At 43.4% G+C, this 27,528-nt stretch overlaps 1 protein-coding gene across 3 annotated transcripts in view; it reads right to left on the bottom strand.

Annotated features, from left to right (window-relative positions):
- Window positions 1–26,243, bottom strand: part of GCN1 (GCN1 activator of EIF2AK4) — a 36,753-nt gene extending 10,510 nt beyond the window's left edge. The window contains exons 1-44 of one of the 3 annotated variants that reach the window (XM_031057403.1): window positions 26,139–26,243; window positions 25,456–25,519; window positions 24,365–24,496; window positions 23,691–23,799; window positions 22,937–23,035; window positions 22,723–22,857; window positions 22,172–22,240; window positions 21,982–22,090; window positions 21,505–21,579; window positions 21,135–21,263; window positions 20,861–20,911; window positions 20,373–20,471; window positions 19,915–20,088; window positions 18,874–19,026; window positions 18,029–18,121; window positions 17,326–17,401; window positions 17,017–17,176; window positions 16,179–16,368; window positions 15,939–16,063; window positions 15,457–15,635; window positions 15,199–15,292; window positions 14,613–14,726; window positions 14,255–14,453; window positions 13,662–13,817; window positions 10,991–11,172; window positions 10,645–10,725; window positions 10,107–10,250; window positions 9,305–9,432; window positions 8,936–9,125; window positions 8,456–8,526; window positions 7,564–7,729; window positions 6,423–6,617; window positions 5,993–6,239; window positions 5,410–5,531; window positions 4,988–5,102; window positions 4,346–4,525; window positions 3,793–4,013; window positions 3,050–3,118; window positions 2,783–2,921; window positions 2,478–2,674; window positions 1,979–2,121; window positions 1,090–1,207; window positions 713–928; window positions 215–379 (exon numbers count right to left, since the gene is read on the bottom strand). In XM_031057403.1, coding sequence (XP_030913263.1) covers window positions 215–379; window positions 713–928; window positions 1,090–1,207; window positions 1,979–2,121; window positions 2,478–2,674; window positions 2,783–2,921; window positions 3,050–3,118; window positions 3,793–4,013; window positions 4,346–4,525; window positions 4,988–5,102; window positions 5,410–5,531; window positions 5,993–6,239; window positions 6,423–6,617; window positions 7,564–7,729; window positions 8,456–8,526; window positions 8,936–9,125; window positions 9,305–9,432; window positions 10,107–10,250; window positions 10,645–10,725; window positions 10,991–11,172; window positions 13,662–13,817; window positions 14,255–14,453; window positions 14,613–14,726; window positions 15,199–15,292; window positions 15,457–15,635; window positions 15,939–16,063; window positions 16,179–16,368; window positions 17,017–17,176; window positions 17,326–17,401; window positions 18,029–18,121; window positions 18,874–19,026; window positions 19,915–20,088; window positions 20,373–20,471; window positions 20,861–20,911; window positions 21,135–21,263; window positions 21,505–21,579; window positions 21,982–22,090; window positions 22,172–22,240; window positions 22,723–22,788 — 5,400 coding nt within the window. In that variant the 5' untranslated portion in view covers window positions 22,789–22,857; window positions 22,937–23,035; window positions 23,691–23,799; ... (1 more) ...; window positions 25,456–25,519; window positions 26,139–26,243. Of the gene's footprint in view, window positions 1–214; window positions 380–712; window positions 929–1,089; window positions 1,208–1,978; window positions 2,122–2,477; window positions 2,675–2,782; window positions 2,922–3,049; window positions 3,119–3,792; window positions 4,014–4,345; window positions 4,526–4,987; window positions 5,103–5,409; window positions 5,532–5,992; window positions 6,240–6,422; window positions 6,618–7,563; window positions 7,730–8,455; window positions 8,527–8,935; window positions 9,126–9,304; window positions 9,433–10,106; window positions 10,251–10,644; window positions 10,726–10,990; window positions 11,173–13,661; window positions 13,818–14,254; window positions 14,454–14,612; window positions 14,727–15,198; window positions 15,293–15,456; window positions 15,636–15,938; window positions 16,064–16,178; window positions 16,369–17,016; window positions 17,177–17,325; window positions 17,402–18,028; window positions 18,122–18,873; window positions 19,027–19,914; window positions 20,089–20,372; window positions 20,472–20,860; window positions 20,912–21,134; window positions 21,264–21,504; window positions 21,580–21,981; window positions 22,091–22,171; window positions 22,241–22,722; window positions 22,858–22,936; window positions 23,036–23,690; window positions 23,800–24,364; window positions 24,497–25,455; window positions 25,520–26,138 lie in introns of those variants that run through there. The other 2 variants (XM_031057401.1, XM_031057404.1) reach the window with 2 other exon arrangements.
- Window positions 26,244–27,528: the final 1,285 nt, after the last annotated feature.

A 27,528-nucleotide genomic window follows, 5' to 3' on the forward strand; every position in this document is an offset into this window, starting at 1 on the left:
ATTGTATCTCATAAAAGGCAATGTTTAAATTTACTGACTGATACAAATTCATACAAATTGCCTGAGCAGCAACTCAGTGTTAGTTACAAGCCCTGACTTCAAACCACAGAACAAGTCCAGCACTAGCTGTGTTTTTCTGTCTCAAGTGCAATACCTGCACCATAACATCAATACCTGGGAGAAATGGGAATTTCACCTGGCACATGTGACTCACCGCATCTCTGCTGGTTGATTTCATGATCTCACTCAAACCAATGCAGACTCCTTGCCTCTCATCACTCTTGTCTGATCTCAGTCCATCTTCCAGGATAGGAATGATTTCAGGGAGGATCTTCTCCCCTAACTTTCGGACAAGGTCTCCCAATGTCCGTGCTGCAACCTGTCCCCAAAAATGTATTAATTATTTTCCTTTTTCATAAAACTTAAGAAGGTGAACTGTGAGCAAACATTCACTTTTGACCAAAAGCTACTGTTCCTAGTGCAGACAGAGTGTAGGAATGGAAACAGTATTACAAATAACCATCAAAAAATAGTTTTAGTGTCTTCACAACCTCAGTTGCCTTCAGTAGAGAATTCAGATGTGCTTATGCTCGGAACAGTTAAACTGATGACAGCTTTGGAGTTACTTATAGAGAAGAATTATCCTCTGTTTATCAGGAGGTATTTTCTACAGTCACCTGCATGATCAGGAAGGCACAACTTAATTCCTCACCGTTCGTTTATCTGCACAAGTACTGGCCAGGAATTTCAGCAGAAGCCCAAAGAGTGTTGGCAGGATTTCCCGCAGCGTGCGAGGAGTGTTTGAGACAACGATTTTCCAGACGTGTAAGGAGGCCTGGCGCACCACCAGCTGCGTGTCCGAGCGGCCCATGTACAGCCCTGCCAGCACCCTGTTCCTCCTCTCCACTCCCAGAGCATTAATGATAGCCTGGAAAGAAACAGCACAGAATTGTATTATCTGCCCCTGAAATCTATAAAAAGAACAGAATACATGATTATTTAGTATGTTTTTCCAGCAGGCTGTCCATGCTGATTCAAAAGAAGAGAATTTGAAAAAAATAAAGGCACAACAGGCAAGAACAGCTTTACCTTGTTTGACTGGGCTGTTCCAAAGTTGTCATCCTCTGAGGCAGTTTCTGTTGTCATTTTTCCAGTGACTCCTGAGATATGGAATAGAAGATCCCCAAGGAGCTGAACTGAGCTAAACCTGGCAACAGGAGCAAGTCAAGTGTTACAAACAGGGTGCTCAGGCAGTACCTGTCCAATTCTGACAGGATGTCAGCTACAGACTGGAGCCAAATGTGAAGCACAGCTGGGTCTGCACTGAAATGCTGCATGGGCTGATGTGTCACATCAGTCTGCCGACATGGCTGAAAGCAGCACGATAAAGAGAAAGGGAAGGAATGAATTCCAAACTGGAAGGGCTGAGAGAATTTTCAAATCAAAGCAATGAATCCAAGAATAGCCTTGACTCTAAAAAGGAACAAGACATTGCCTGCATGTGTCTAACCCAAATGACATTCACCTGGGGCAAGAGTACTTAGCAGCACTCAGCTGGCACAAATCATTTAGTGCAGCTAATTTCTGAGTAACTGCTAGTGGCTGTAAGTTCTCCACTGCGCATCTTCATACACAGGAGAACAATAACTTGCTCAGCATTTGGAGAAATGAAAAACAGTACACAAGGGCTAAGTATTGCCACATCAACTGCTTGGAAGTGCATTTCAGAGTCACCGCCAGAATTAATAATCCAGCATGAATGCTCTGCAGGTAGTAGGAAACCTGATCCAGCCTGGCAGGGCTTTGCAGACTCAAGTGCTATAAGGCATCCTAATCAAATCAACAAGCAAAAAGAGACACTTGTTTTTGCTTCACAGGAGGTCTCTGCATTTTTCTGAGGAGAAACACAGAGCCTAAATCACACCAGGTTTTCAAGCATGGAAGAGAAACATTTGTGGCTAAGCTGGTTCTGTCTTACCTTATCCTCCACAAGTCATCGAAGAGCCCATCCTCGAGCTGTGGCAGGAGCAGAGCGATGGCAGTCTCGGCGTACATGCTGATGATTCGCTGCCCCGCGCGCAGCGCCGTGTCCCGCACAAACTCGTTCTCGTCTGCCAGGGCCTGCACACGGGCACAAAAGGGGCTCAGAAAACTCAGCCTTTCAGCACAATACACAAAAGCAACAGGAGGAAAACAAACCAATGTTTTCTCTCTCCACCATGAAAACCGAATGAACTATGGAGTTGTGAATGCACAAAGATGACTTCAAAAAAATGACTAGTGACCACAAGTAAGAGACAAGCTAGTAACTTAGGAGAAATCATTTATAATTTAAATTCCCTTTCTTTTTTTCTAGTAGTCCAGCCAAGCTGGACAAGTCTCTGCACATCCCACAATTATCAATAATTTTACTTAAAATATTCTGGTGGCTTATTTTGATTCTGTGATAAATAAAATTCTTCAGTTTTGCTACATACCTTAAGAATACAAGGAATGATGGGACCAACATAGGGAGTGAACTTGTCTCCAAAGGTAATTGGCAGGTAGTTGAACATCATAATATAACCATCTCGTACATGTGGAGCAATATCCACTTTACTGGCAGTTGCTACAATCTCTGGCATAAGTTTCTCCAGCTTTTCTACCCCCAAACCAGCCATAACCTCAGCCAGACCTGGGGAAAAAAAGCAGGGAACTGAACTGATACACACAAAAAACAAACAGCTAATTTGATTTAATATGAGAAGACCTGAGTTCAGTGCTCACACACAGCTGTCCCCACCTTGAGCAGCACCAGAGCGATCCACTGAGCTCTGCTCATATGTCAGTGTCTCCATCAGCCACGGCAACAAATCCTCAAAGCACGACTCTCCCATACCCTTCACCATGGCCCCCAGGGCCTTTGCAGACACTGTGCGCACCTAACGGACAAGAGAAACAGAGATCTGCAAAACGTCCAGTCAAAGGTGCTACAGATGTGCCAGACTGATTAGGACAATATTTAACCTAATGCACTGAAAGACAGACTGTGTTTGTACAAAAGACTTACCTCAGGTACAGGATCCAACAGAGAGGCCTTCAGTCCAGGGGTCACACTGGGTAGGTACGGAGCCAGATCCTAAAACAAAGAGGCTGAAAAGTCAGAACCAGATTCAAAATGAGAGAAAACATAGTCACCTTCATGTAAAGGACATTAACCCCTTATAATCACCAAATATCCTTAACATCCTGAGAGTTTAATTAGCTGCTCTCACAATACTGCAGACAAGCATAGTGAATTATTTTGCAAGTCCAAGAACACCACTTCTGTGCAGATCACACAAAACCTTTTTAATGCTCACTCACAACCCAGCAGTTTGTGTCTTAGGAAAATCCAACACTCTTAACATTTACACAAGGTTTAAATGTAGAGATTATCAGCACAAAAATTAAACACAGATCTTTAGCCTACAGTCAGGTCCTACAAATACTTTTCAAACAAACCCTGGATCCATTTGTTAGCAGCTGATCTGTGTTTCACTTGTTTGTTTGTTGAGGCATTTCTTATATGGTAAAAATTACAAGACCTTTTTGCAGGGATAAACTGGTAATAACTAGATGACCAAAGCTGACACTCTTAAGGACCTCAGAACTGTCACTATCCTTACAGTCATCTGCTCATTTACATACATTTAATTAAGAAGTTGCATACATGCTAGTGTTTTCTATCTTAACAGCAAAATCTCCAAGCCAAATAAATTGTCTCTAGTGCTTGTCACAGTGATCAGTTTGAGGGCTTTTTCAGCACTGTACCTTCTGGTCAGTCAGGGAGTACATGTTCCCAATGATCTGGGCAGCCATTTTCCTGGTGTCTGTGGAACGATCCTGAAAAGCTCTCTGAACAATTGGCATGATCAGGGCTAAGGATGGAGCATCAATGAAATGGACAAATTTGGTATCCAGTAGAGTCTGCAAACACTTCTGAGTCTTCCTGGAGGGGTCAGTAAGAGCATCCAACAGAACTGGAGCAATTGCTGAATGTTTTTAAAAAGGAGAGAAAAGACTTTATTTGTACATAAACCAAAAAAGGAACAGCATGAGCTGGTGTTGGGGATGAGCTCTCATGGGGTGTTGTAGGCAACAAGCAGCACAAGGACAATCTATTAATATCAGATGAAAAAATGGACAGGAACATTTAAAAAGCCTGGAGGCAGACAGCTGCTTTTAAAGTTTCATGTTTTACTTCTGCAGGATTAGTTTCATTTCTATACGAATTTGCATTTAATCCTAAATATCATGAACCTAAACCTTGCTATTATAAACCACAGTCACATCAGGACATTGGAGATGCACAGACAGGTCTTACCCAGGATCTCTGGATTCCTGATGACAGACCCAATCTGCCTAAGAGCCTGCTGCCCTGCATTCTGCACCTTCACATGGGAATCTGTCAGCACTTCAGTGAGTTTGGGCACGATGTTGGGTAAACAGGAAGAGAGTTGTTTGGGAGCACAGTATGCCATAGCCCCCAGCAATTCCACTGAGCCTGTGAAGAAAGTACACCAAGAAAAAAAAGACAAAAGAAAAGACAAAACACAGTATTAAGAACTGATGTAGGATGATGATCACATTTACTTCAAACTCAAATCTTCCAGTCAGAGAATACAAAGAAAGGCTGAAATGCATTAAGTCACTCTATGCCACCTAAAGACACCAAAAAATACTTTTATTCTGTACAAGGGCGAAGGAATATGTTAGGAAAATTACGGGTTCTGAAGTACAACTATAGAGATGGGATACAAACTGTCCCTTGAATATGCCAGGGGGAAAAAGGTTACTCAAATGTGTCAGGGAACACAGCTATAAAAAGCTGGAGAAGTTCCACAGTCCGTTATCAGACAATAAACCATCATGGCCATGTGTAGGGGTGAAGGAATACACAAGGGGGATGACAGCAAAGGGAACTGTGGGTCACTCTCAGTCACGTCAGGTGCATATTGGTCCATACCAGCTTTAGTTCTCCAAGATTCCTCTTCTAGTGCCGCAAGAAGTGATGGCAAAACCAGCTTCACTCCATGAGTACTCAGATTGCTCATTACAGCTTTGGCACAGTCATCTGCAGCCTCCAAGGAGAAGAGAACACTTACAAACTGTGACACAACACTGTTTTCCTTCCTCTGAGACTCTCTGGGAACAAAGCCTCCATGTAAATAGTGTCTCACTACAATGATGCAGCTGGCTAAGTAGCTCCCAATTAATGGCCAATGAAATCAGATGCTTTCAGTTACTAAGAAGATCAAATCGTTATTAGTGGTACCTCAAGGGATAGGTCACCTTCTCTAGTTGCCTTGTTACAAACAGGATTTGCATCCATATGCATTCCATCTGGGTTTTTTAACACTGTGATAGCAGAAATTTCAAGCACCTTACCTCTCGCACGTACTGGTTCCCATCTCCAAAACAAAGCAGCAGGTGAGGCAGCACATGAACAACATAGGGCTCAAACAGCTTCCCAAGCATGCTGCAGAGCATCTCGAAGGCAAACAGAGCCCCTAAAAACCCAAAAAGGACAGTCAGAGGAAAACACAACTTCATTTAAGCAGGATGGGAAAAGAAGATAAAATTTGCCAAATATTGTTCCAAAAGCACTCAAGTCTCACAGCTGAAAGTCTCTTGCTTTCTTGCCCTTGTGGCTTGTGCTGTAGTAGGGATTTGTGGCCTCAGAAAAGGAGCTCTCCCCCAGCAATACCTGCCTTTGGAAACAGGAGAGGGGGGCACATCCTTATGGTCTAGGACTAGAAATCCTTCCACTGCAATATGAATTGAGCAATTTTGGGACACTATACACAACCAACGGCCTCACAAGAGATACTTCCCATTTCTTTCTTGCCAAACTTTAGTAAAATAAATGTAGCTAAACCAAACACAGGGGTGCAGGAACTTCACCTGACCACAGTGGTAGTAGGTACAAGAGAAGTGTGAGTATGTGGAGGGAAAAGCTCCTGTCCCTTACCCTCTCGCCGGCGGAAGTTCTTCTTGTCCTGGATGGCATCAGTCAGCGTGGTCATCATCTCCTGCTGCTTGAGAGAGAGGATGCCCAGGCCTTTCACCAGGCCTGCCAGACCATAGGCTGCACCTTTGCGCTCAGCATACTTATCAGACTCCAACAGCAACTGCATCAGCTTCTGGATCATTCCTCCTGCATCTTCCTTAATTGCAGGCACCAGAGGTGGTAAACAGCTTGCCACTGACTCTTGAACCTATAAAACAATCCACCAGCCACCAGATCATAAAACAGTCATTACCAACATAAATTCCCCTTACAAGGCACAGAAAGTGAAACCTTTCTGCCACCATTTTTCATCTCTCTGCCATCCCTAACAGTATCCTGGTGTTAACCTGCCTATGTGTGGAACCTGACAACTCCTCCCAAAGGCACCTACCTGCTGAGATGGGGTGGACAAGGCTGCTATCAGTTTGCCAACAATTGGTTTCACTTTAGGGTCACTCTTGTCCAGATGTTTTGCCAGTGACCCCATGAGAATGACCACGCTTTGCCTGACAGCATCATAACTGGCATCATTAGGAGCATTTTTCAGGAATTCTTCAAACACTGGCAAGAGAGAGTTAACATTGTCCTGAAAAACAAAACCACAGAACTTGCCACTAGAGTCCACTCAGAATGAGATTTGCTATGCTCAGTGGACTTGTTTGTTCTTCTCTGAGCCAACAACTGAACAATCACACTGTATTTACAGTTCATTTAATGTGTCACATCACATAAGACCTTGTACCATCCCGACAGACAACAAATATTTCCTGCTAGAGAGAAATCAGTTCTTCAAAATTAGAATCCCCAAGCCTGCCAGCATGATGTTCTGCCAGAAGCAACACAAGCTCCCAGGCCTGGACATCAATGCCCGCTTCTCTGCTTGCCCCATTTGCCAAGGGAGAGCAGAAACATCAAACTTCACATTGTTTTTCTAAGAAACACAATGAAAGAACGAATAATATGAAAATACCCCAATTGTCTTGGGCTAAACTAAAAAGTACAGACATCTGTCCAGAGGTGACTGGCACATGTGTGGAAATCAGAAGCTGAGCAATTCACACCCTGCACACCTTCCCCATCTGACACTGGGGAAGAGCTGGGGAAGAGCTGGCAGGGAGAAGGATGGTCCTCAGCTCCTCAATGTTTTAAGTTTAATTAAGCCAACAATCAGCAAGGTTTCATGTTTTGCTTTGCATGAAGCCTGAAAATGAATTCTCATCTCTGCAGGATTAAAAGATCTATGGTCTGATTTTACTTTTATTACTCTAGTTTTATACCATTTTAACTCAAGTTGATCCAGGGATATTACATTTTATAGCAATGAAAGGGATGAACCACACTTAGTCAACACTAGACACTAACAGAAAAACTCTAAACACAAAAATTCCTAAATGAAAGTTTTCAGCTGTTACAAGTAACAGTAACCTCTAAGAAATTTATAATTTTTTTTTTAAATCTATGGGCTCCAATGCAGTATCTACATATCCATTATATCTTTTTTCCCCAGTAGAGACAGATACATTCAGACTTACTTTGCCATGAGTGTTGAGTGTTGAAAGAGCTGCATCCAACATGCACTTCCTGACCTCAGGACTGCGATCATTCAGAGCATCTGGCACAAAAAACTGAAAGAGGGGCTTCACCTGAGAACTGTCCAGATGCTCTGAGAGTTTGTTAAGGGCCAGTGCTATGCCACACCTGTGAAGGAGGTAATGAGCCTGTGAGCTTACTGACTTCTCACAGAATTGAGAACTCACAATCACATATGCTATCAGCAGCAATTACAGAAACTGAGAGCAAGAACCATTATGGAAACAAAATGCCTCAGAGTGTCCAACCTCTGTGCATTTCATTACATAACTCCATGCTGCAGTCTCCCACAAGGACAACAATCCCTCAGCCATATAATAGCTTTTATCTCAATGAGGCTTTAGGGATACTTGAGCCAACTTAGACATCAGAATCACTTGAACTACTGCTGAAATGCAGCAGCTTTACAACAAGGTACATCAGCATTAAAGGATAGATTAGCTCAACAGAAGTAGCAAACAAGATGATCTCCAATTAAACCTGTACAGAACATACAAGTAAACAGAAAGTAATCATCCAATCTGGAATTTGGCCAGTTCATTAAGGCTTCCACTGCTGCTCTTGAAACAATCAATGGCCCATAGAGGTGGGAACATAGTAAGCTAAGACAAAAATCAGACAGTCTGAGAAGGAAAGACTCCATTTTTTATCAGGACATTGAGATGACAGCACTCAATATTTTGATGGAGTTCTGCCTGCCCCCAGTTTGCTTGAAGAGCACATGAAAACAGCAAGTCAATACAACTGCATGTAATTTGTTCTTCTAAATAAAAATCAGAAACATTTCATTTGCATGCACAGGAAGTGATGAGATCAGTCTGAATACAACTGTACCTTGCTTCCCACTGGTCAGGCGGTGATTCAGATATCACTCGTCCCAAAGCATCCAAAACTGGAGGTGGCCTCTGGAAGGAGAAAAGATTTCATTAAAATGCCTTTTCCAAGGATAGGCATGCAGAGAATTTGTTAACCATACCTGCAATGCCATTTGATAATAGTGCACAGAGTTATGATGCCACTAGCAGAAGAGCAAGGTAAAAAAAACAAGCAGAAAGCAAGTCTGAAGTTAAAATTACTTCAACTGACACTGCCCTACCACAGCCTTTCTGTATCATCTAAGGCACCCCTCCCACCTGGCCAGTGGTGGCATTAGTGGCTGACAACATGAAGTTCAAGACACTGAAGTCTGTGCTAAGCTCAAACAGGACAACCGTAGATTCAATGCACATCTTCAGGACAGACAAAAGGAAAAGTGACTAACAAAAAGTAAAACAGCAGCTGATGCCTGTCATCCCTTAGGGTAAGAGTACTTACATAGAGCTTCTCCTGGTAGATCTCTGTGAGCTTGCTCATGACCTCTGCTGCTTGCTTTCGGTACTGAGCTACAGCTCTGGAAAGAGCCTCAGCCCCTGCCTGTCGCACTGCCTCCTCGTGGTAGATGACATCTTTGATCAGCAGGGAACACAGGTCAGGCTGCAGCTCCAGACCCATGGACTCCCACAGCCTGCAGCACACACACAGAGGTGATGGGTCACCCTTCAGCAAAGAAGCCACTGCCACATGTACAAGTGGAGAGACCTACAGCTGCCCTCCAGCTGTGGGGCAAAGTCCCTGAGTGTAGCCCCATGCCATGGGCAGAGAAGAGGTCCCCCTAAAACCCAATCAATAAAGAAGAACCCTTACCTCTCTGCCAGCTTCTGAATCTCATCTTCAACATCAAACTTTACTACCCAGAGGCGACGCAGCAGGTTCAGTCCATTCTTCTCATCACTGTCTGGGGTTGGTAGAACCATTTGTAGCTCCATCAGTCCCTGAATTAGTTAACAGGAAAATCAGGCAAAATCTGATTTTTAGAAACAGATGCTTTAAAACTCTTAAAACTTTTGGCAAGTCAAGCTCTCAGTGGTTGGAAGTCTCAAAATTCATGTTTGTTTGTTTCTTACACTGCCCATTTTGGTCAAGGAGTTCCTATTGCTAGTATGTGAGATGGTGGGACTCAAGAACAGTGCTCCACAGGCAGGTTGCAGAGAGGCTCTGGTGACTACAGTCTGCTCTGCTTCTAAGTACAGACAAAACAGCTCAGGCGGGCTAAACTGGAATTTGTTTCATGGCAAAGAACACCAAGCACCCTTGAAGTTTTTCTTTCTGTGTTCTCAGAAGTGACTAAGCCTGAAACTTCCCAATAACAAGGCCTAGTATAGACAGGGATTTTTTGACAGTTTCTCTCTTTAAGACTAAGCTCTAGCCAATTGTAAACAGAAGGTGTTAAGTAGTCCTAATTATACCTCTTTTAAGGAAACAAAAGTGTGGATAAACCCAGAGTACTCCTTTTTGCAGATAAATCTAGCACAAAGAGCATGACTCTGAACCACTGCCCAAAGCCTGGCATCAGAGCTGACGCCTCTCTGCATCAGTGTTAGTTAGAGAGGATCCACCTCCCAAAAAGTTAGGGAATTTGGTGTAACCCTGAATGATTCCCACCTACCCTGAGAGCTGCATCTCGAACGTTCATGCAGGGAGACTGCAGGGCCTGCAGGAGCACATCGATCTCCTCCTGCTCGGCGTAGGCACAGCCGTCCTCCCCGCTGCTGCTCGCGCACAGCGCCGTCAGCGCCTCCGAGGCCAGCACCTACAACAGCACCAGCACAGACCCCACTACACCCTGAACTGCTGGCAGAGCAAGCACTGAGTGCTGCCACAGCAGAAGAAATTCCCAAAGAACAAAACCATGACAAGTTCAGCCCAACTCTTTGATTTTTATTATTGACCTTTATGCCACCTCATCCCTTACAAAACACTCAGAGAAGAGACTACTGAGCTTATTTGGCAGAGCAAGGCCTTGGAGAAAGAAAAAAATGTCACCTCTGGAATTTTAATGCAAGAATACCATAAACACAGAAGAAAACTGAGAATGTATCCACCACCAGCATCAGAGACTTAAACCAGTGGGTACATTTCCCTCATTTAGATGCTGATGAAACTTAGGGAGAATGCAGACTGTGGTTATGAAGCTGAGCACTCACCTGTAACCGTGGAGAACCTGTTCCTATCACCCGGGTCAGCAGAACCAGCATGTCCCTGCGGGGCAGCAGCTCTGGGCCATTCTGAAAGGTTGAGGGGAGAAAAGGGCGGGGGAGGAAGGAAAAAGACTTTTATCTTGTGATTTCAAAGTGCCCTGCCTATGTATGACAGTCCTTAAAACATCCTAGTCAAAACCTCAGGCTGGACAGGTACCAAAACCCAAGGCAGAAAACAATCCTATACAGGTAACTCTAACCTGGACAATTCATCTGTGTTGTCCAGTTTGCACATCGGCTGTTTTATCCCATGGCTCATCTGAAGGAGGTAATCTGACCCCACAGCTCTCACCTCATCCACCAACAAAGACTGGCCATTTCCTGATGATCTCAGCTGAGCATGGACTGTAAGAATCTGCAGAATCTTGACCAGGAACTCCTCCTTGTCTTCACTGTTATGGGGTGTCTCAGTCATAACTGTCTTCAGGAGAGGAAAGACTAAGGAAAATGCTGGAGCTGATAATGGGGCAGCACCTGTGAAAAGAAAAAAAACATCCTGTGAACACAGCTGATCTTCCATGACTTGGTTGATAATACTGACTGGTATAAAATGTGCACCTGAGTAGCTCATAATAGATATGACCAAGCTTCAGCCTCATGCACAAAGATGCTGAGTAAACCTAAGTATTTGCTATTTAGCAGCAGCAACAGTGCAGCTCCAACAGTGACTTTTGGCATTTCAGTGTTACGTTAAGGGGACGACTTGATGATCTTAATGGTCTTTTCCAGCCTAAATGATTCTGTGATTCTACCTGGCTTCAATTAAAGTCACATTAGGATTCCAAATTACTACCAATGCCACAAGAGTATAGAAATACATACTGTAAATGGAATTGAAACAATTCAATGAATTAGACAGTCACTTATAAAATTCATTTGTCCCGAAGCAAGACCCTGTTTGTCAGATGCATTTCCTTTAAACACTTCCTACCAATCTAGCTAACCTGTCATTCCAGCCTTCAGCTGGATCCTTGAGAATTAAGTCTTTCTAATTCTGGTGCAAGATTCAGCTCCCCTCCCCTCCTTGAAAAAATTAAAGCTTTTGGATTCCTGTTGTTAAAAGATTTTGCTCCTTCCTTTCTACAGGGCCTTGGCTATAGCATGTAACAAATGGTCCTTCCAGTCTTTCATTAGTCCAGTTAATATTCAAGTATCAGGTGTCTACAGAAAACATTTCCTTTCTATATCCTATCTGTGCTGACACAGAATGCCCAAGTTTAAATTTCTAAATGCAGATGAAGAGCATTGCAGATACAATACTGCAGTATTAGTCAGCTTATGTAGGGCAAAAATACTGCAAAAGTAGTTCAAGGGAGAAATATTAAATCCCAAACACGTTCTGAGCTCCTATTTAACATGAACAGCTTCAGTAAAACCCTCTCTATTTCTCATGTGGGATTTTTCTCTCTGTTTGCTCAGTATCTGTTTGCTTTTACACTTTTCTTTTTTAATTATTGGCTGGATATTTTTAGCCTTAAACCACTGTCCCTCTATACACAGCAGGAGGAAGAAAGCTTTACTGGAGGAGAAAAATGTTCTACTCACACAGTAGCTGGTATTGACCAACACAAGAAAGATTATAGCATGTATCTTGGCATTTCAGCAATGATTGATAAATTCTGTCATCCACATTACAAGGTGAATGCTGTCTCTTAGGTCTCATAGTAACCTAAGAAATTCATCTCTACTAAATCATATCACACAAGTACATTGCAAAGAACTTTGAAAAAGAGGAAAAATCCTTTGGGAATATAGTATGATTTGTCCAACAAAGTGCTGTGGAAACTACTGCCCTTCTCTTGCAAAAGTGGAAAAAAACAATTAAATATTAATATAATGAAACAATATAGGAAATCTTGAAGGACTGAAAATACTTCCACTATTTTCTTATTTTCTAGAAATAAGCCTGAAAAAGGATTCAAATGTTAATGAATGTGCACTTAGCACAGCAATAAATTGCACAGTGGCAACAACAAATTATCACTGAGATGTTCAGCACTGAAGTGGTGATCAACATGGCCAATGGCCACTGGTCAGCTGTGACAGTGACATGAGCCACAGTCACACCACTGAACAGCAAGAGAACTGAACTATGGGGCTAAGGGACCAAACAGAATCCCACATCTCCCTTAAAAATATATACCATCTACCACAGCAGCTTTTGACTGGGTTATTTGATGAACAGCTCCAAAGCCTGGGAGAAGTGAACCACCTCTCTCCCTGGATTGCTTCCTGAGACAGCCAAAGCCATCCCAGCCCCCAAAGGACACACACCAACCCTCCTCTTCTGAACAGTCATCTTCAGTGGAGTGGCACAAGTACTTGTGCACTCCACTGTGAAGAAGATTCTGAAAGCAACCTAAATAAAAACTAACTCCAGGAAATAAATTTTTTAAAAAATCAGGAAAAAAGGTTTACTTTAACTCAAATCATTACCTTGCACTGTAAAAATATTGGTGCTTGCCTTCATGTTATAGAGTGGAGAGAACTGCTCTTTCTACAATCATGCCAGGATAAAATATTCATGAACTGCAGCACCACACAGCAAACAAGCAGAGGCCATGGGCACTTCACTGCTGTGATCACAGATAACAAGCAATTATTTTCTCTCTCCACTTAGTCTCACTGAATCCCTTATGCTAAGTGGTGCTGAAAGGCAGGAGCTGTCCTTGGCAAAGATGAACCTTAATTTCACTGCTGTTATTTCTGTATGAACCATTTTAAGAAAAAAGACTGTTATTTTATTTCTACACTTAACTATAGTTGCAACATTACTTCTACTACTACCAGCAGAAAAAAACCCTTAAGGTTTTTCATATCTATGAACAACTATCCAATTAAAAAAGAAGAAGTGAACTTTTGTTTGCAAAATATAATACAAACTCTGAAAACTAAACCAGTCCATAGTTACTGGAGGTGGGGGCAGTGTCAGCAGAATGTACCATATCCACCATACTTCATACCTGGCTCTCCCTTGCTGCTTCGGCTGGGAATGGTGTGGGCATGCAGCAAACTGACCACTCTGTTCAGAGCAGTAGGCAGCTCTTCCTGACACCAGGATTCATCTAACTCACACTCTGGTTTCATCAGCCGCAAGGTCACATGGCTTACCAGAGTACCTGGAATGGAAGAGTAAAGAATCCATGAGAGGGCCAAAACAAAAGATTTCTCAAGAGAAAAAGTCTCAGGAACACAGACTCAAGAATTGTAACAAAGCTCTGGGCAAAAAGGCTCAGAGCAGGAAGCCAAGCCCAGGGCTGTCAGGGGACAGATTTCTTCCCAACATGTGTGAGTTATACTCACACCATCCTAACTCTGCACAGTGACCACAGTGACCAGCTGCTCCTCAGAGCAGACAAGTCCTTGTCTTTGGTCCCAGTCCTACCCAGCAGTAGGATCTCTGGGAAATCACAGTCATCTCCCTAAGCACTCCAGGTGGTTTTTCCTCTTGGCTTCCTGTGGTACATGGTCATGATCCACAGCCTAAAAGAGCAAGAATTTTCACCACCTTCAAAATGACACACCCTGCTCTTAAAGAGCAACTGCAAATACTCACCAAAGGTTTTCAGTCGAGCAGGCATGACACAGGAAGCCAAGGAAAGAAAAGGCTTCTTAATCCTTGGAGCAGCCAAAGGAGATCGAAAAAGTGGCAAGAAGGAACTGATGAGACCAGGGATGTACTGAGTAAGACCAGGAGGCTTTTTCTTTAAAACAGTGTCTAGGAGTCCTAGAGCTGTTTCCAGCTCATTATCAAGCTGTAGAAAAAACAATTTAAGAGATTACCATAAAAAAAAAGCTCCACTGGGAAAAAATCAGTTCAATCTCATTCCTAATAACAGAAACAAATAGGTTATTTTCTCTCCATCAAAGTGACTGGGGTCATGGTGGCTTCAAAAAATACAACCAAAGCTCACCTCCTTTAGCCGTTTCCTTATCTGAGCCTCCCTTTCCAGCTGTGCACGCATCAGCTCCTTCTGCTTGCTCGTCAGCTGCACTTCATCCTTTATTCCCTTCTTCTTCTTTATCTCCTGCAACAGAGAGCCATGGTCATCATTATCTCGGAGCTACAAACATCATCCCTTCAATTAGTCAGAGAAGCAAGCTGGAAACAGGGTTTTTTGCAATTTATTTTTGAAACAGTATCAAAATATCCTTCCAAGTATATTCCTCTCAAGTAAAGACACAAAATGGAAATCAGCAGGTTAACAACACTTTAGTGTCCCTTGGCATAACATAAGTTTCTCTGCATTGGTCACAAATTATTTGGTATCATTAAAAACTGCTGTCCAGTTCATTTACAGGGGATAGTATGTCACCCTCCCCAGAGCTAAGAGAAGTCAACCTTTGTTTAAAAAATGGGATACATACAGATAGAAATATTCCAAGTAGTTCAGAGAATCTTTCCCACCAGCACACAGACATATGCAGAAGCCATGGAACAACACAGAACTTGCAGTGAAGATTCTGACCAGCCTGGCATTGCTTTTTCCATCGACTCACCTCCTTCAGCTCCAGCTCAATGATTTGTTCCTTGAAGGAATAAGCTTTGTTCTCCCTCTTCATGTTAGCCTTTTTCATACTATCCTGTTGAGCACTGAGAAGGACAAGTAGAGGAAGTATCAGCACTGCTCTAAGGACCAGGCATAAAAATCCACAAACTTCTGTGCAGAAAGAGCATCTGAAACATCCAGTCACCCACTGGCAAGAATATCAGTGGTGATCAATCCCCAGATGCACACAGAAATTATGAAGACTTACCTCTGTATTATGGATTTGTCATACAGTTCTCCCTCGGGTGTCTTCATAATGGCAAATTCCTCTCGAGTAACCTGGCACAGAGCTGGATTCTCCATTGATGCTGAGATAGTGCTGATGAGCTGTGGGAGCACTCTGCCAGGTAAAAGCAGGGAGAGAGACCCCACTGCATTCATAGATGACTGTCAGGAAAATGGAGGAAAAAACACAATCAGTCTTGCTTAAAATTGTCTCCAAAAAGTACACCCCCATTACATTCCAATCCCCAGTTTGTTGTTCAGTAGGTATTTGAAGGTTATCTAAAATTCTACTCAGTTGTTGGTACATTCTTTCCCTCTTAAATCCCAGCTCCTTTTCCCCAGAGACATTCTCTTTTAACCTCCCTCTTCCACACCTTTTAGACAGCTCTCCTTCTTTATAGACCAGTTAGTACTGAACTCCTCCAAGATACCTCCCAAAAATAACATAAGGCAAGCAGTTATCACCTGGTTCTCCAGAGTGTAGGTGGTGATCCTGGGTAAAATGTCATTCAGATGTTTGGTAATGAAGTCTTTAGGATCTATCTTCATTTTAATGAGGAGGGCTGGCCAAAGTCCTGGCTGCACTGCCACTAGCAAAAGGAATAAATGAGGACAATAAACATGAAGCAGGTTGCTGGCACAACAAAACAAAAAGCACAATAAAAACTCATACATTGGCCATGAGAGTCTTATCCCTGCACTTACCTACAGATGGATGATGGCTCACCAGCAGCATCTCCAGGGCCAGCTTCTCTGGCTCAAAGGAGTCCACATCCAGCCCTGCCACACTGGAGATGACACAGAGGGCCTCATGCAGCACACGAGGGGGAATGTATGTCCTTCCCAGCTCCGACAGCTCTCCCGCCTCTGTCACCAGCACCTCGTGAGGCAGAATCTGAATGGACAACACCAAACCTCCCTGAGACCTGAACACACCTCCTCACAGTACCACCAGCCTGAATGCCATCCCCCTGTCAACACCAAAAACCTGAAGTTTTCAAAGGAAAGAAGGGGATAAGGATAACAGCAAAACCAAAGCACAGGGATGACAGTGACAAGAAGATTAGGAATGGAGGACTATACTGGATTTGGCAAGCTGGGGTAAAATAAAACTAAAATGATCACTTCTGGCAAAGACTCTGGAAAAGGTTGAGCCAGCTGGCTGGGAACATTGTGCTCAACTTCTGCAGTCTATAAGCCAGGGCTTATAAAAAATCAAGATACAAAAAAAGGAATGAAGCACTTGGTCTTTCAGCAGATATTAAATCTGCATTAAAATAATAAAAATATATGGAAAACTACAGCCTCCTCCCCAAAATATTTTGATATGTCTTTTCTAAGTATTTAGGGAAGACTAGGCATACCCCAGACATTGATACTGTAATACGCAGTAATCCAGTAAGAAGTGGCATTCCAGGAGATGATCTGGAGCTGAATCCTGTTCACATCAGGCTGTATGTCAATGCTAACAGCAAACCTAGGGCAGGGAGGTGACTGGCACCACTCGGACATCTGTCTGAGCAGACACTTGCTGGCTACTCACCTTATGAGAATTGAGAACCACTTTGAGTTCCTCCAAGAGCCCATAGGCCAGCTTGTACCCTCCCAGGGAGGACAGGAGCTTCTTCACTGTTTGCTGGGCCTGCCTGCGGACGTGCCAGGTGCGGCTCAGCAGCACGGCCACCAGGGCACGGTGGTACTGCCTGCAGACACAGACACAGGGGTTAGCCAGGCAGCCAGCTCTGCAGCCAAAGGCACCACGAGTTCAACATTCCCAGGCCACCCCCCTGAGTGCCCACAGCAGCAGCCTGGGGTCACACAGGGACTGGGGACAGCAAGGGGCCGTACGTACTGAACTTTGCTTTCAGGCAGCCGCTGTGCATGATCCAAGAGCAGGCGCTCTGTCAGCTGCAGCACTGTGCACATGGCTGGGGGAAAAGACAAATATTTGAAACAGCATGAGACTTTGTAAGGAAACAGATTTTTTTACCCTGAAAACAAATGAACAGCAAACAGGACATATTAAAATAGCTCCCCAAGCTGAGCCTCCATAATCTTCTCATTGAAGCTAAGACAAATCCAACTCAGATCTGCCAACACTGGGAACTGAACCATGATTTCATTGAAATGTTGTTAGCTGGATCCCAGTACAATTTTCCTGACCATTGTGTGTGACCTATTTTGGTCTAAGTTGACAGAGCAAAGCAAATTATAAACACCACGCTCAGTGCTTCTGTTCTGTTAATTCCTGAGCCCTGCCAAAACGGCTTCAGTGGCAATAAAATGGGTCCTGAGTGCCAGCTGTCACAAGGCCCTTCCATTTCTTTATCATTTGGAATGATAAATGAGTGATAACTCAGGTTCATCAAGAAAGAAATTAATTCATTTTCAAGCTTAGACTACAGCTACTGTAGATGTACTCTGAAGGGTACACACCTCCTTTTAATCTGAAACTGTCTTCTATAAGGACACAGAACAGGGCTAACAACATTAGTTGTCAAATACTAAGAAACACAGTAAAACAGCAACTGGATATACAGTAACTGCCCATTTACCTTCCTCTGATGCAGACTGCAAAAACTTCTCAGATGTAAAAATTTGTTTTTTCTCATCCAGAATCAGCTGCCAGAAACCACTCAGCTTAGACTCTGACAAGAAAAGAACAGATGTCCATCAAGGATGTTTTGAAATAAGTCAGAACTCATCAGTGTACATAAAATACAGTAGAATTCTCTCTCCTGAAATCCCTCAAGTTACTTCTAGCTTTACTGGTGTTCAATTCTAAAGTCTCTAATTTCTCTCATTCAGAACTATAAACACACCCAAAACCACCAGCTGACAAAAATACCCTTCTCTGACTTATATGTGTGAAATGTAAAGTCTAATTTACCTTAATCTTTCATAGGACAAACCTTCCTAAAAGTAAAGAAGAGGAGGGAAGTGGTGTGCTGCTTTTGGTAGAACACACCTGATTTTATATCCTGGCAGTGTATAAACTCAGAGAGCTTTGTAATATTCTCAAATGGGAGCCAGAATTCCAGTCCCTATGCTTTCCAAAGGTTTGTAAAACATTACCCAAATAACAATCAAAGAATACTTCCAATGCATCAGTCAAATCTGACCATGTAAGGTCAGGGTGAACATCTCCTGTCAGAATAAAGTGGAATATTTCCCTGTGTGAATGGAAGCTGGAATTTGTAAAGCCATGGAAGAGTAAGAACTCTTCACTGACATAAATGAGAGAAATGGGAATTAATCTTTCCCTGGTTTATAGAAGATCAATGATGCTCTATGTAGAAACTATACACAGGTTAAGAAATAGTATCTCCTGCACTGTCAAGAAGTGTTAACTCTCAGAACCTGTTTATATTGGATTCTGCCAGCTGTTTTGTGACCTTACCAGTTTGTCCCTCAATTACAGACATCCTGCAGATCAACAAAGCTGCAGCAACTCCTTCAGTTACCATGGGAACCTGAGTACTTTGAGATGCTGCTTTTTCTACTGTCTGGATCAGCATTGGCAGCAAGTCCATTCCCTGCAATAATGTGTCACCTGAGGGGACAAAAGAGACACATTACAAAACAGCATGGTCCTCACTTTACAACCCAAGTATCAATGGTTTTTCTGCTGCCAGGAGACAAGGAGAGGAATCAGACACACACTGGGAACACTGAATCTCCCAAAGTATTTGCCAATCACTATCACTGAATTGCAACTATGAAAAGCTCAATGGCAACCACTTCAGTCCTTTTCTCACAGACAGAACAGTCCCATCTCAGTAGATTAGAGTTTCTTTTCATAGGATGCAAAAGAAAATGCTAATTCAGTTACATTAAAGGATGATGGATCACAGGAAGTCTGACTTCAAAGATTAATGTTTCCCAGAGAGAGGGAAAGCAAATTCCTGGCATGCCATGACCATCTGTTTCACTTCAAACATTCAGAAGTTAAGGAATCCCAGAGGTCTACAAATGTGGCTGAAATGCTGCAGTCAAAGGGGGCAGAACCAAGATGTCAATCCTGAGAGGATCACCAAAAAGAGAGTAATTTCTTGAGTTCTTCATTCCAAACACAGAATTTTTTTTTGACTTTCCAAGAGTCAAAGCCAGAGACCAAGATCCAACTGAGCTGGGTGCTATAAGTATGGTCCCTGAGCTAGAATTTAGTTGTAAGACAAAAATAAAGCAATCAAAAATTACTTTGAGATATATGAAAGACAGCATGATGGACAGTGATTTTTGTTATACAATGAAACAAACCATCTTTATAAACTTGAAGGCAGAAGAGTTTAAAGAGAAATGTGAAGGAGGTCAGTAAAAAGACACTGCCTTATAAAATCTTCCCTAATCTGCAGAGCTGTCTGTATCAGGAAGTACAAAGGTTGCTAACTCTCCTCCTAAGCCCCACAACCAAGAGTTATTAGCAGCTGCCCAGTTTTACCTTTGAAGGAGGCTAGCATGCACTGCAGGTAGGCATGTCTCACTGCTGAAGTAGAGGTTTTAAGGCTGAAGGCTTTCTTTAGCCATTCCACCAGCTTTTTAGGAACTTCTGTCGTGAACCGAGCACACCAAAGAGCCAGGACACACACTGCATGAACCAATGTGCCTTCATGGACTGGGGAGAAACACAGAGCTCACATCAGTTCAGCAGAAAGAACAGAACAATTGCAGAAAGCGCAGAACAGAAAACAGAAAGCAGGTAACAACATCAGGATGCAGGAAGAGAACATGTGCTCCTAACAGGCACAGCACAGTCTCCCTAGGGTTGCTCATCAAAACAGGGCAACAGATTCTCTCACACAGCAGGCAAGAATCCAGAATTATGTTGAATAACCGTGTGAAAACCCTGCTCAAGATGAACACAGCTTAGCAAACCCAAACAAAGGCAAAAGCTCTCACCTTCTTGTTGCAGGAAAGGAATGAAAAGCTCAGCTACAGTTGCACTCAGAGCTTGGCTGGAGGATCCAGAAACCACATGGTGACTAAGGCTGCCAATCCCTGAAAGGACAGAATTCTCTCAGTAATTCCCAAACTACCAGCACAACATCTAAAACCAATCAAGAACGACCCTTCACATTTCAATCTCTTTTTCTTGTCACTACATCTGGATATTACATCCATCATGTACCACACTGCCAGATCTCTGTCTTCATTTTCACTCTGGGTGCAAGTCATCTTCTCTGAAGAAAATTTTTGGCCTACCAGCTAATTATTTTCTTTGAATAGAAAGTCAGGAACTGGTATGTGGTATCCAGCACTCTATGGTTTCAACTACAGCCAATTTAGAGTGACAGGCTGGAAATCCTAAAGGCTGAAGTACATAGTGCTTCCATTCAGCCCTCTGCTCAATTTCTTCCACCAGAGAACCTTTCTTCCAGGACTCTCACCTGAAAGGACACTCATCTTCTGAGCAACAACTGTCAGCTTCCCCTCTGAGCCTGCCAACAAGAAACACAAAGGTGACAGGTGATTACAGGCAACAGCTCTGTGTTACATCAAGAATCTCCTCCAAAACACAATTGCTTGCCCCATTATCCCTGATCCAGGCTGAGCCACCCCTTCCATACAGGCAGTAAAGAGAACAGAAAATACAATACACAAAACTCCTTGAGGCTGTCAAACCTTGATTCATCCCCACTTCTTATCCTACAATTTACTCACCCCCTAAGATGGCAAAAAGATGCCTGCCCAGCGACTCCACAGCCGAAGGATCGCTGCACTGCCGAGCCAAGTTCTTCAGTGCCACAACTGCTTCATCCATCAGCTGCACACTGTTGGATTTCAGATGACCTAGAAAATAACACACGAGCCAAGAGATCTTTATGACAAACTGCATAAAATCAGCAATTTACATGTGGCAGCTTCTGGAACCGTCATGTGAACTATTCCAGTTCCAATTTACAGCATCATCCTCCCTCCCACCTAAACCAACCTTTTCACCAGCAATCAAGCTGTTGTAGGTACAGACAGAAAGTTGCAGAAAGCTTTATTCTGAATTCATGATTCCCTCCAGAAGTGAGAGAGTACTTACTGGCCAGTCCTTTCATGATGTCTAGAGCATACTGGCTAAGATCCAGGTTCACAGATACGAGCAAGCAAGAGATTGCTGACAACATAAGAGATAAAAACAGTTACTTAACAAAATGTGATATGCCATTAGCATTTTCATACACTCTTCCCCACAGTTCACATCAAGAACAGACAGGTTAGTAAGGAGTAGGAATAAAAAAAAACTACTGAAACTGATGCCAAATGAACAGAATAATGCAGGATTATTCTTAGCACTCAGCTGTGAAATCCTGTCCTTGGTGCAAACAGTAGCTATCACATACCCTGACACTTGGGATCACACCACAAATGCTGCTTCTCCACATCTAACCCTTGATGCCAGACAATCCTGCCTGCACTCGGGGACAAAAGCATAGCCCAGAGTGACACTGCCCCAACAGCTCCAGAGCACTAAGGATTTAGTCTCTTTGACAGAGCAGTGCAGAGGTGACAGACTCACTTTCAGTTACGTTCTCAGGACTCCGCAGCAGCGATTTCTGCAGAGTGGGCAAAACAGAGTCCTTGAACTCGGCGTGGGACACGTAGCGAAGGAGTGGAGAACAGCTGTCCTGCAAAGGGGACAGGGCACTCAGCACAGGGCAGTGCTGCCTGTGGGACAACATCACAAACAGCTCTAAACACTGTCTCACCAGCACATGCTTCTGAGGCTTTGTCTTGCTCATAAGGATGGTCTTCAAGTAGAAATCCAGGAGAGCACTCTGAACAAGCAGAAACACCAGATTATAGCCACATCTCAACCTGTAGTTAGCTCCTGGCACACCGTCAGGTGCCAAGCTGGACACCCCATCTCCTCCTCCTTCTCTGAAAACTTTCCTTGCACCCTCATATGAGCCAGTCAAGCAGAGACCAGTGCTCCCTGCTCTACCCTGAGCCCAACACTCAAACCACACTAAGAGCTACATGCTGCCTTTCATTCCCACAACAGGGACAAGGCAGGAAGCTGTATGTTGGACATGCACAGAAATGCACAGGCAACACCAAACAGCCACTTCTCTGGCACCTCCTGTCTAAACACACCCCAGCTGTTTCAGTCAGAAGTGCAGGACTACTGAACTGACAGACACTGAAACCAGGGCAGAAGCAAAGTACCAGCCTCACTAAGACATCTATTCAGCCCTTTCTTCATGATAACAAATGATGCTTGTTATTCTCCCCAAAAAAAGCTGTACAACAGACTTACCTTGTATCGTTTAATAATATCCATCTCCTTCTGGGCTGTGCAAAACTGCACCACAAGTCCCAACATCGCAGCGTAACTCTGGTTTGGTTCAAGCCCAAGAATGACAGATAGGTACTGATCCACCAGATCCTGGTTCTTGAGAGAAGAAAAGCAAGGCATGTTAACACTGCAGAACAGAACAGCTGTAGAATATCGTACATAATGTAAACATCACCTCTTTCCACAGCCTGTTCAATTTCTTCACAGCTCCATCCACTGCCTGCTTGTGAGAGCCTCCCAGGACTTCCAAAAGGAGCAAACACTGAACCTCCACCTGCCAAAGGCAACAGCCAAAAAACCCTTTGTGCACCTGCTTCTCAGAGAGCTTGTATCAAACAAGACATGCCAAATGTCAATGATTGTCAATGATCAGCTGAATCCACTTAAGTCTTTAGATATCTAAGTTCTTCCAACAAGCTGCCTTTGCTTTCATCCCACACCTCGAGCAGAACCTTGCCCAACAATTCTGGAAACACTGAAAACAGATAACATCTCTTCTTAAAATCTACACTACATCCCAGTTCCAACTACATCCCAGTGTGCTATGAGCACAGTCACATGTTTGTGTAAAGGAAGTGAAAGGAAGGCAAAAGCTGTATGACAGTATCATACAGAGATATTTCAAGAGAGGCACAAGGACTTCATGTCTCACTGCAGATGCCCCTCAGTGGCACCAGTAGCCATCTCTGTATGCAGAGCAGCTGCACAGGTGCAAGACTGCCCCACTCCTGCTTTATACATCTTCTACTTTATCCAGGGGAACAGGAGAGAGGTCACAATACACCAAACCTCCCTCTAAACCTGGATTCTAGCTTGGTGTTTTCAGTTAAATTCAGCATTGTTTGCAACATTGCAGCAACTTAAACACATTAGAAATATTTAAGTCCATATCTGTGATGGGATGTTTCTGCAAAGCTTAAAGAACCTACCAGTTTTTTCCATGTTTCTCCCTGTCTCTTGTCAGGTGTTGGAAAGACTGTGCGTACAAGCAGGCATGTCCAGGAGAGTGCCAGCAGAGCTGCAGATCCACTGCTCTTACTGTTGTACAAACAGGAGAGGGAGGTAAATCTACACTTCCCAGGACATAACTTACACCTACTAGACCATCACAGACCTATTTTGCCCAAATTAAAACAGCACCTGACTGACAAGCAATTTTATCACACAAAAATGCAGCTAAAGCCTTAGTTTCTACAGAAAATAATCAGTCCTCAGAAGTTGGTTGTTTCAGCTCTGGTTTGACACTCAAAGCTTCCAAATGGCACATGAGGCAGCTGAACATTTGACAGGTGATGAAATTCCCTTTCCTAGTCATTTTGGAGACTGTTTCTTGAAAGAGTTCGTTCCTCATCTCCCCAGACTTGAAGTTTAACAAAGGCTAAACCCTAACTCAGCCCCAGTCCACCAGCAGTTATACCAGGATATTCCCTCTGCTTTCCCAGATGACATGGGAGAGGTAAGAGAGGAACATCTGAACAGCATTAGGAGCTTTGTCTCTAAAGGGTTTTAACACCTCTGCCAAGCAGCAGCAGAAGCCTCATTGTGAACAGGAGGAACTGCCAGCAACTCAGAACTGCTTCCACTTCCACACAAGGCGACTCACCTGGGCACTGCAGCCCTGCTGCCGATCCCTGAGGACTGCAGTGAGTGCAGCAGGTTCCTGGCCGTGGCCTCAGGCTGGGACTCGGCGAGCTGCTGCAGGGCCAGCTGCAGGGCCCTGCGGGACGCTGCATCCCTGTGACAAACACGGATCAGGAACCTGCCCCCAGCCTGCCACACCGCACCCTTACCAGCCCTGTACCACACCACTACCCCTGCTCTGCTGTCTCACTTCAGCAGTCAGCCTAATAACTATTTTATCCATGCTGTTCTGCACAGTGGAGAAGTTTTTATCAGAGACCTCCATTCCCTTCATCAAGTGACAGCAGTTATGTAGAAGAAAATGGGTTCTGAACAGCTCCTCTACAACAGACCATGATTTAATCCCGCCTAAAATTTTCTAAAAGGCATCTAAAATACAGCTCAGTCTTGCTTCACAAGGACATGGGTGTTCATTCTTGCAAACTGAACCACATGATTAAAGCTTTCATTTCAAAATTAAAGATGAAACTCAAGGCAAATATTGTAGAACTTTTTAATGTCAATGCTTCCCTGAGAATGCAATTACAAGATGACATTTTTTGATGTCACATACATTTCTGTGACACTGCATGCTAACACTTCCAGAGGCTCCAGACCAATTTAACTACTAAATACTGATAGATTACATAATACAGCCTTTCAACATCAATTTACTTGTAGCCATGATATTTTATGAAAAATCCTTTTGCTAGGATTTTTTCTCCTGAGAAGATGAGAAGCCTCAGAGGAAAAGAAAATCAATAATTATTTGCTGCTGTGGAATGCAACAGGTGCATCTTTGATTGGTCCATGTTGGTTGTTTCTAATTAATGGCCAACCACAGTCAGCTCGCTCAGACTCTCTGAGAGTCACGAGCTTTTGTTATCATTCCATTCTTTCCTTTCCTTGCTAGCCTTCTGATGAATCCTTTCTCTATTCTTTTAGAGAAATTTAATATATCATTTAATATAATGTATATCATAAAATAATAAATCAGCCTTCTGAAACATGGAGTCAGATCCTCATCTCTTCCCTCCTCCTGAGACCCCTGTGAACACCACCACATTTACTCACCGATATCGATGCAGAGTAAGGCAGAAGAGTTTGCAAAGGCCTTTCACTGCACCTTCTGGGAGATCTGTAACAATGTATTTCAAAATAGTTCTTCATAAATCACTGTACTCTTGATCTTTAACACAAACACAATTCGCTTTATGACTGAAATCAGTAAAATGCTTGCATCTATGAAATTGCTTGCAAGAATCACAGTAAAAGTTTGCTCTTTCTATACATTTTATGTGTATTTTTACAAATAATGGTATAACTGGAACATGTGAAACACGGTCATCTTCAGAAAATGAGAGAAATAAGTTTAAAAAATTTGCTTCAGCTGTTTTATTAAGACCATCTGTAATCTTCCACACTCCCTATCTCTATACATGTGTGTATCCAAATATTCCATATGTACTAAAAGAACAAGCCAAGAGTCATGAAAGAAACTCAAGTAACACACTATATGAAGAACTACAATACACAATGCTACAACAACTGACTGGGAAAAGCAGATGTGCCAAAAGCTGGGATTCTGTGCTACCCACAAACCCCATAATACTTGGAATTAACCCTGTGATTGAGCACTGGCTCAAAACACTGCCAGCCTCTCCCTAAACCAATACCCCTCACACAACCTTTTGAAACAAAGCATTTTAACATTCTCCTCCACCCAGGTAAGCAGAACAGTGCTCCGAAGCTTTTACCTTTCCCAGAAATGCATTTTCCCAGCTCACTGAGGATCTCTCTCCGCTCCTTCACGCTGGCTGTAGTTACTTTCACTGCAAACCGCTTCAGTGTATCAGAAATCTAAAACCACAAAGCAGAAAAAACACCAAACTGCCTTTGATATCAACCCACAGAACATAAACTAGGGCAAGCAGAACATGTCCCTTGCTGCCATATGGCCTCTCCGTGCCTAAATGCGAGCATCCACCATCTCATCCACCAAGGGTTACTGTGCTTCACACACTGTGAAACTCCTTCCCCAGGGTTGAGGGATGACTGCTCTCCAATCATCTGTGCTCTCATGCTCTGTAAGAGACACTTACCCCTCTAAAAGTAACACGGAGTAAGAACTGGGACCCATCATCTGGAGTATAGGACCTTTCAAACCAAAAACCAGTAACTTCCAGAATTCAAAGGAGCTTCTCCCTGTATGTTATTTCTTGAAGTCCAGGTAGTCTTGAAGGAGCACTTGAACTGCAGACAACCCAGGGAGACCTACACACCCAGGTTTTCTGCATTTACATAAACCAAAGCACAGCTCTCAGAACAGGCTTTTGAAATCCAGCTCTTAAACTGAGCAACTTTATATCATCTTTCCAAAAGGCAGAGCATGTCTTTAGAAACTCACAGAAAACTGTTCCTTCCTTTTTCAGTCTTTTTCAAAGAGCTCCTCAAAGCTGCTTTCAGTGAAGCTTTTTGCCCACACTCTGGAAGGCTGATCCTGCACAGTGGCTTCCTAGCCTTTCAAGTCCATCCACACCTCCCTGAGACTGTCACCATTTCACACCCACAGGTCCCCTTAAAAGCTGGCTGGAAGCAGTGCTGCACCTCTGAGCAGTAAGGCTGGGTTGAGCTGCAAAGGATGACCACTGACATCACTAACACAAGAACCAAACGAACCAGCTGCTGCTATGGACCTGCTCTACTCAAAGATTTCAACTACATGAGTTCATCATACGCAAACTCAAACCAAGCTGCACTTACTCATGCTGCTTAATGACGAGCAGGGGAATGTGCAGACATGAAAAACATGTTAAAATTATCCTAAGTCTAGAAATGAAAAATATAAATTATGTGTAACACTACAGGATCTCATCAGCATCTTGGTGACTTACACAAACTCCAAGACCTCGACTACCCACTGAGTGTCCACGGAAAAGCCACTGGGACAGGCTTCACCAGTTTGCTTTCTATTTTTACTTTTTTAGGATGTGTATGTACACATTACACAGCCAGCATACCAGCAATGCAAACAAATACAGAGGACAAAGGCAGTATTTGTACAAGTAACGACCTGATGCTGAGCAGACTGGGATTTGCTCTGGGAACAGCCCCAGCCCCTCAGGCAGCCGAGGCACAGGGAGCGGT

The sequence above is a fragment of the Geospiza fortis genome, unplaced genomic scaffold, assembly GCF_000277835.1.
Source record: "Geospiza fortis unplaced genomic scaffold, GeoFor_1.0 scaffold408, whole genome shotgun sequence".
Classification (NCBI taxonomy): domain Eukaryota; kingdom Metazoa; phylum Chordata; class Aves; order Passeriformes; family Thraupidae; genus Geospiza; species Geospiza fortis.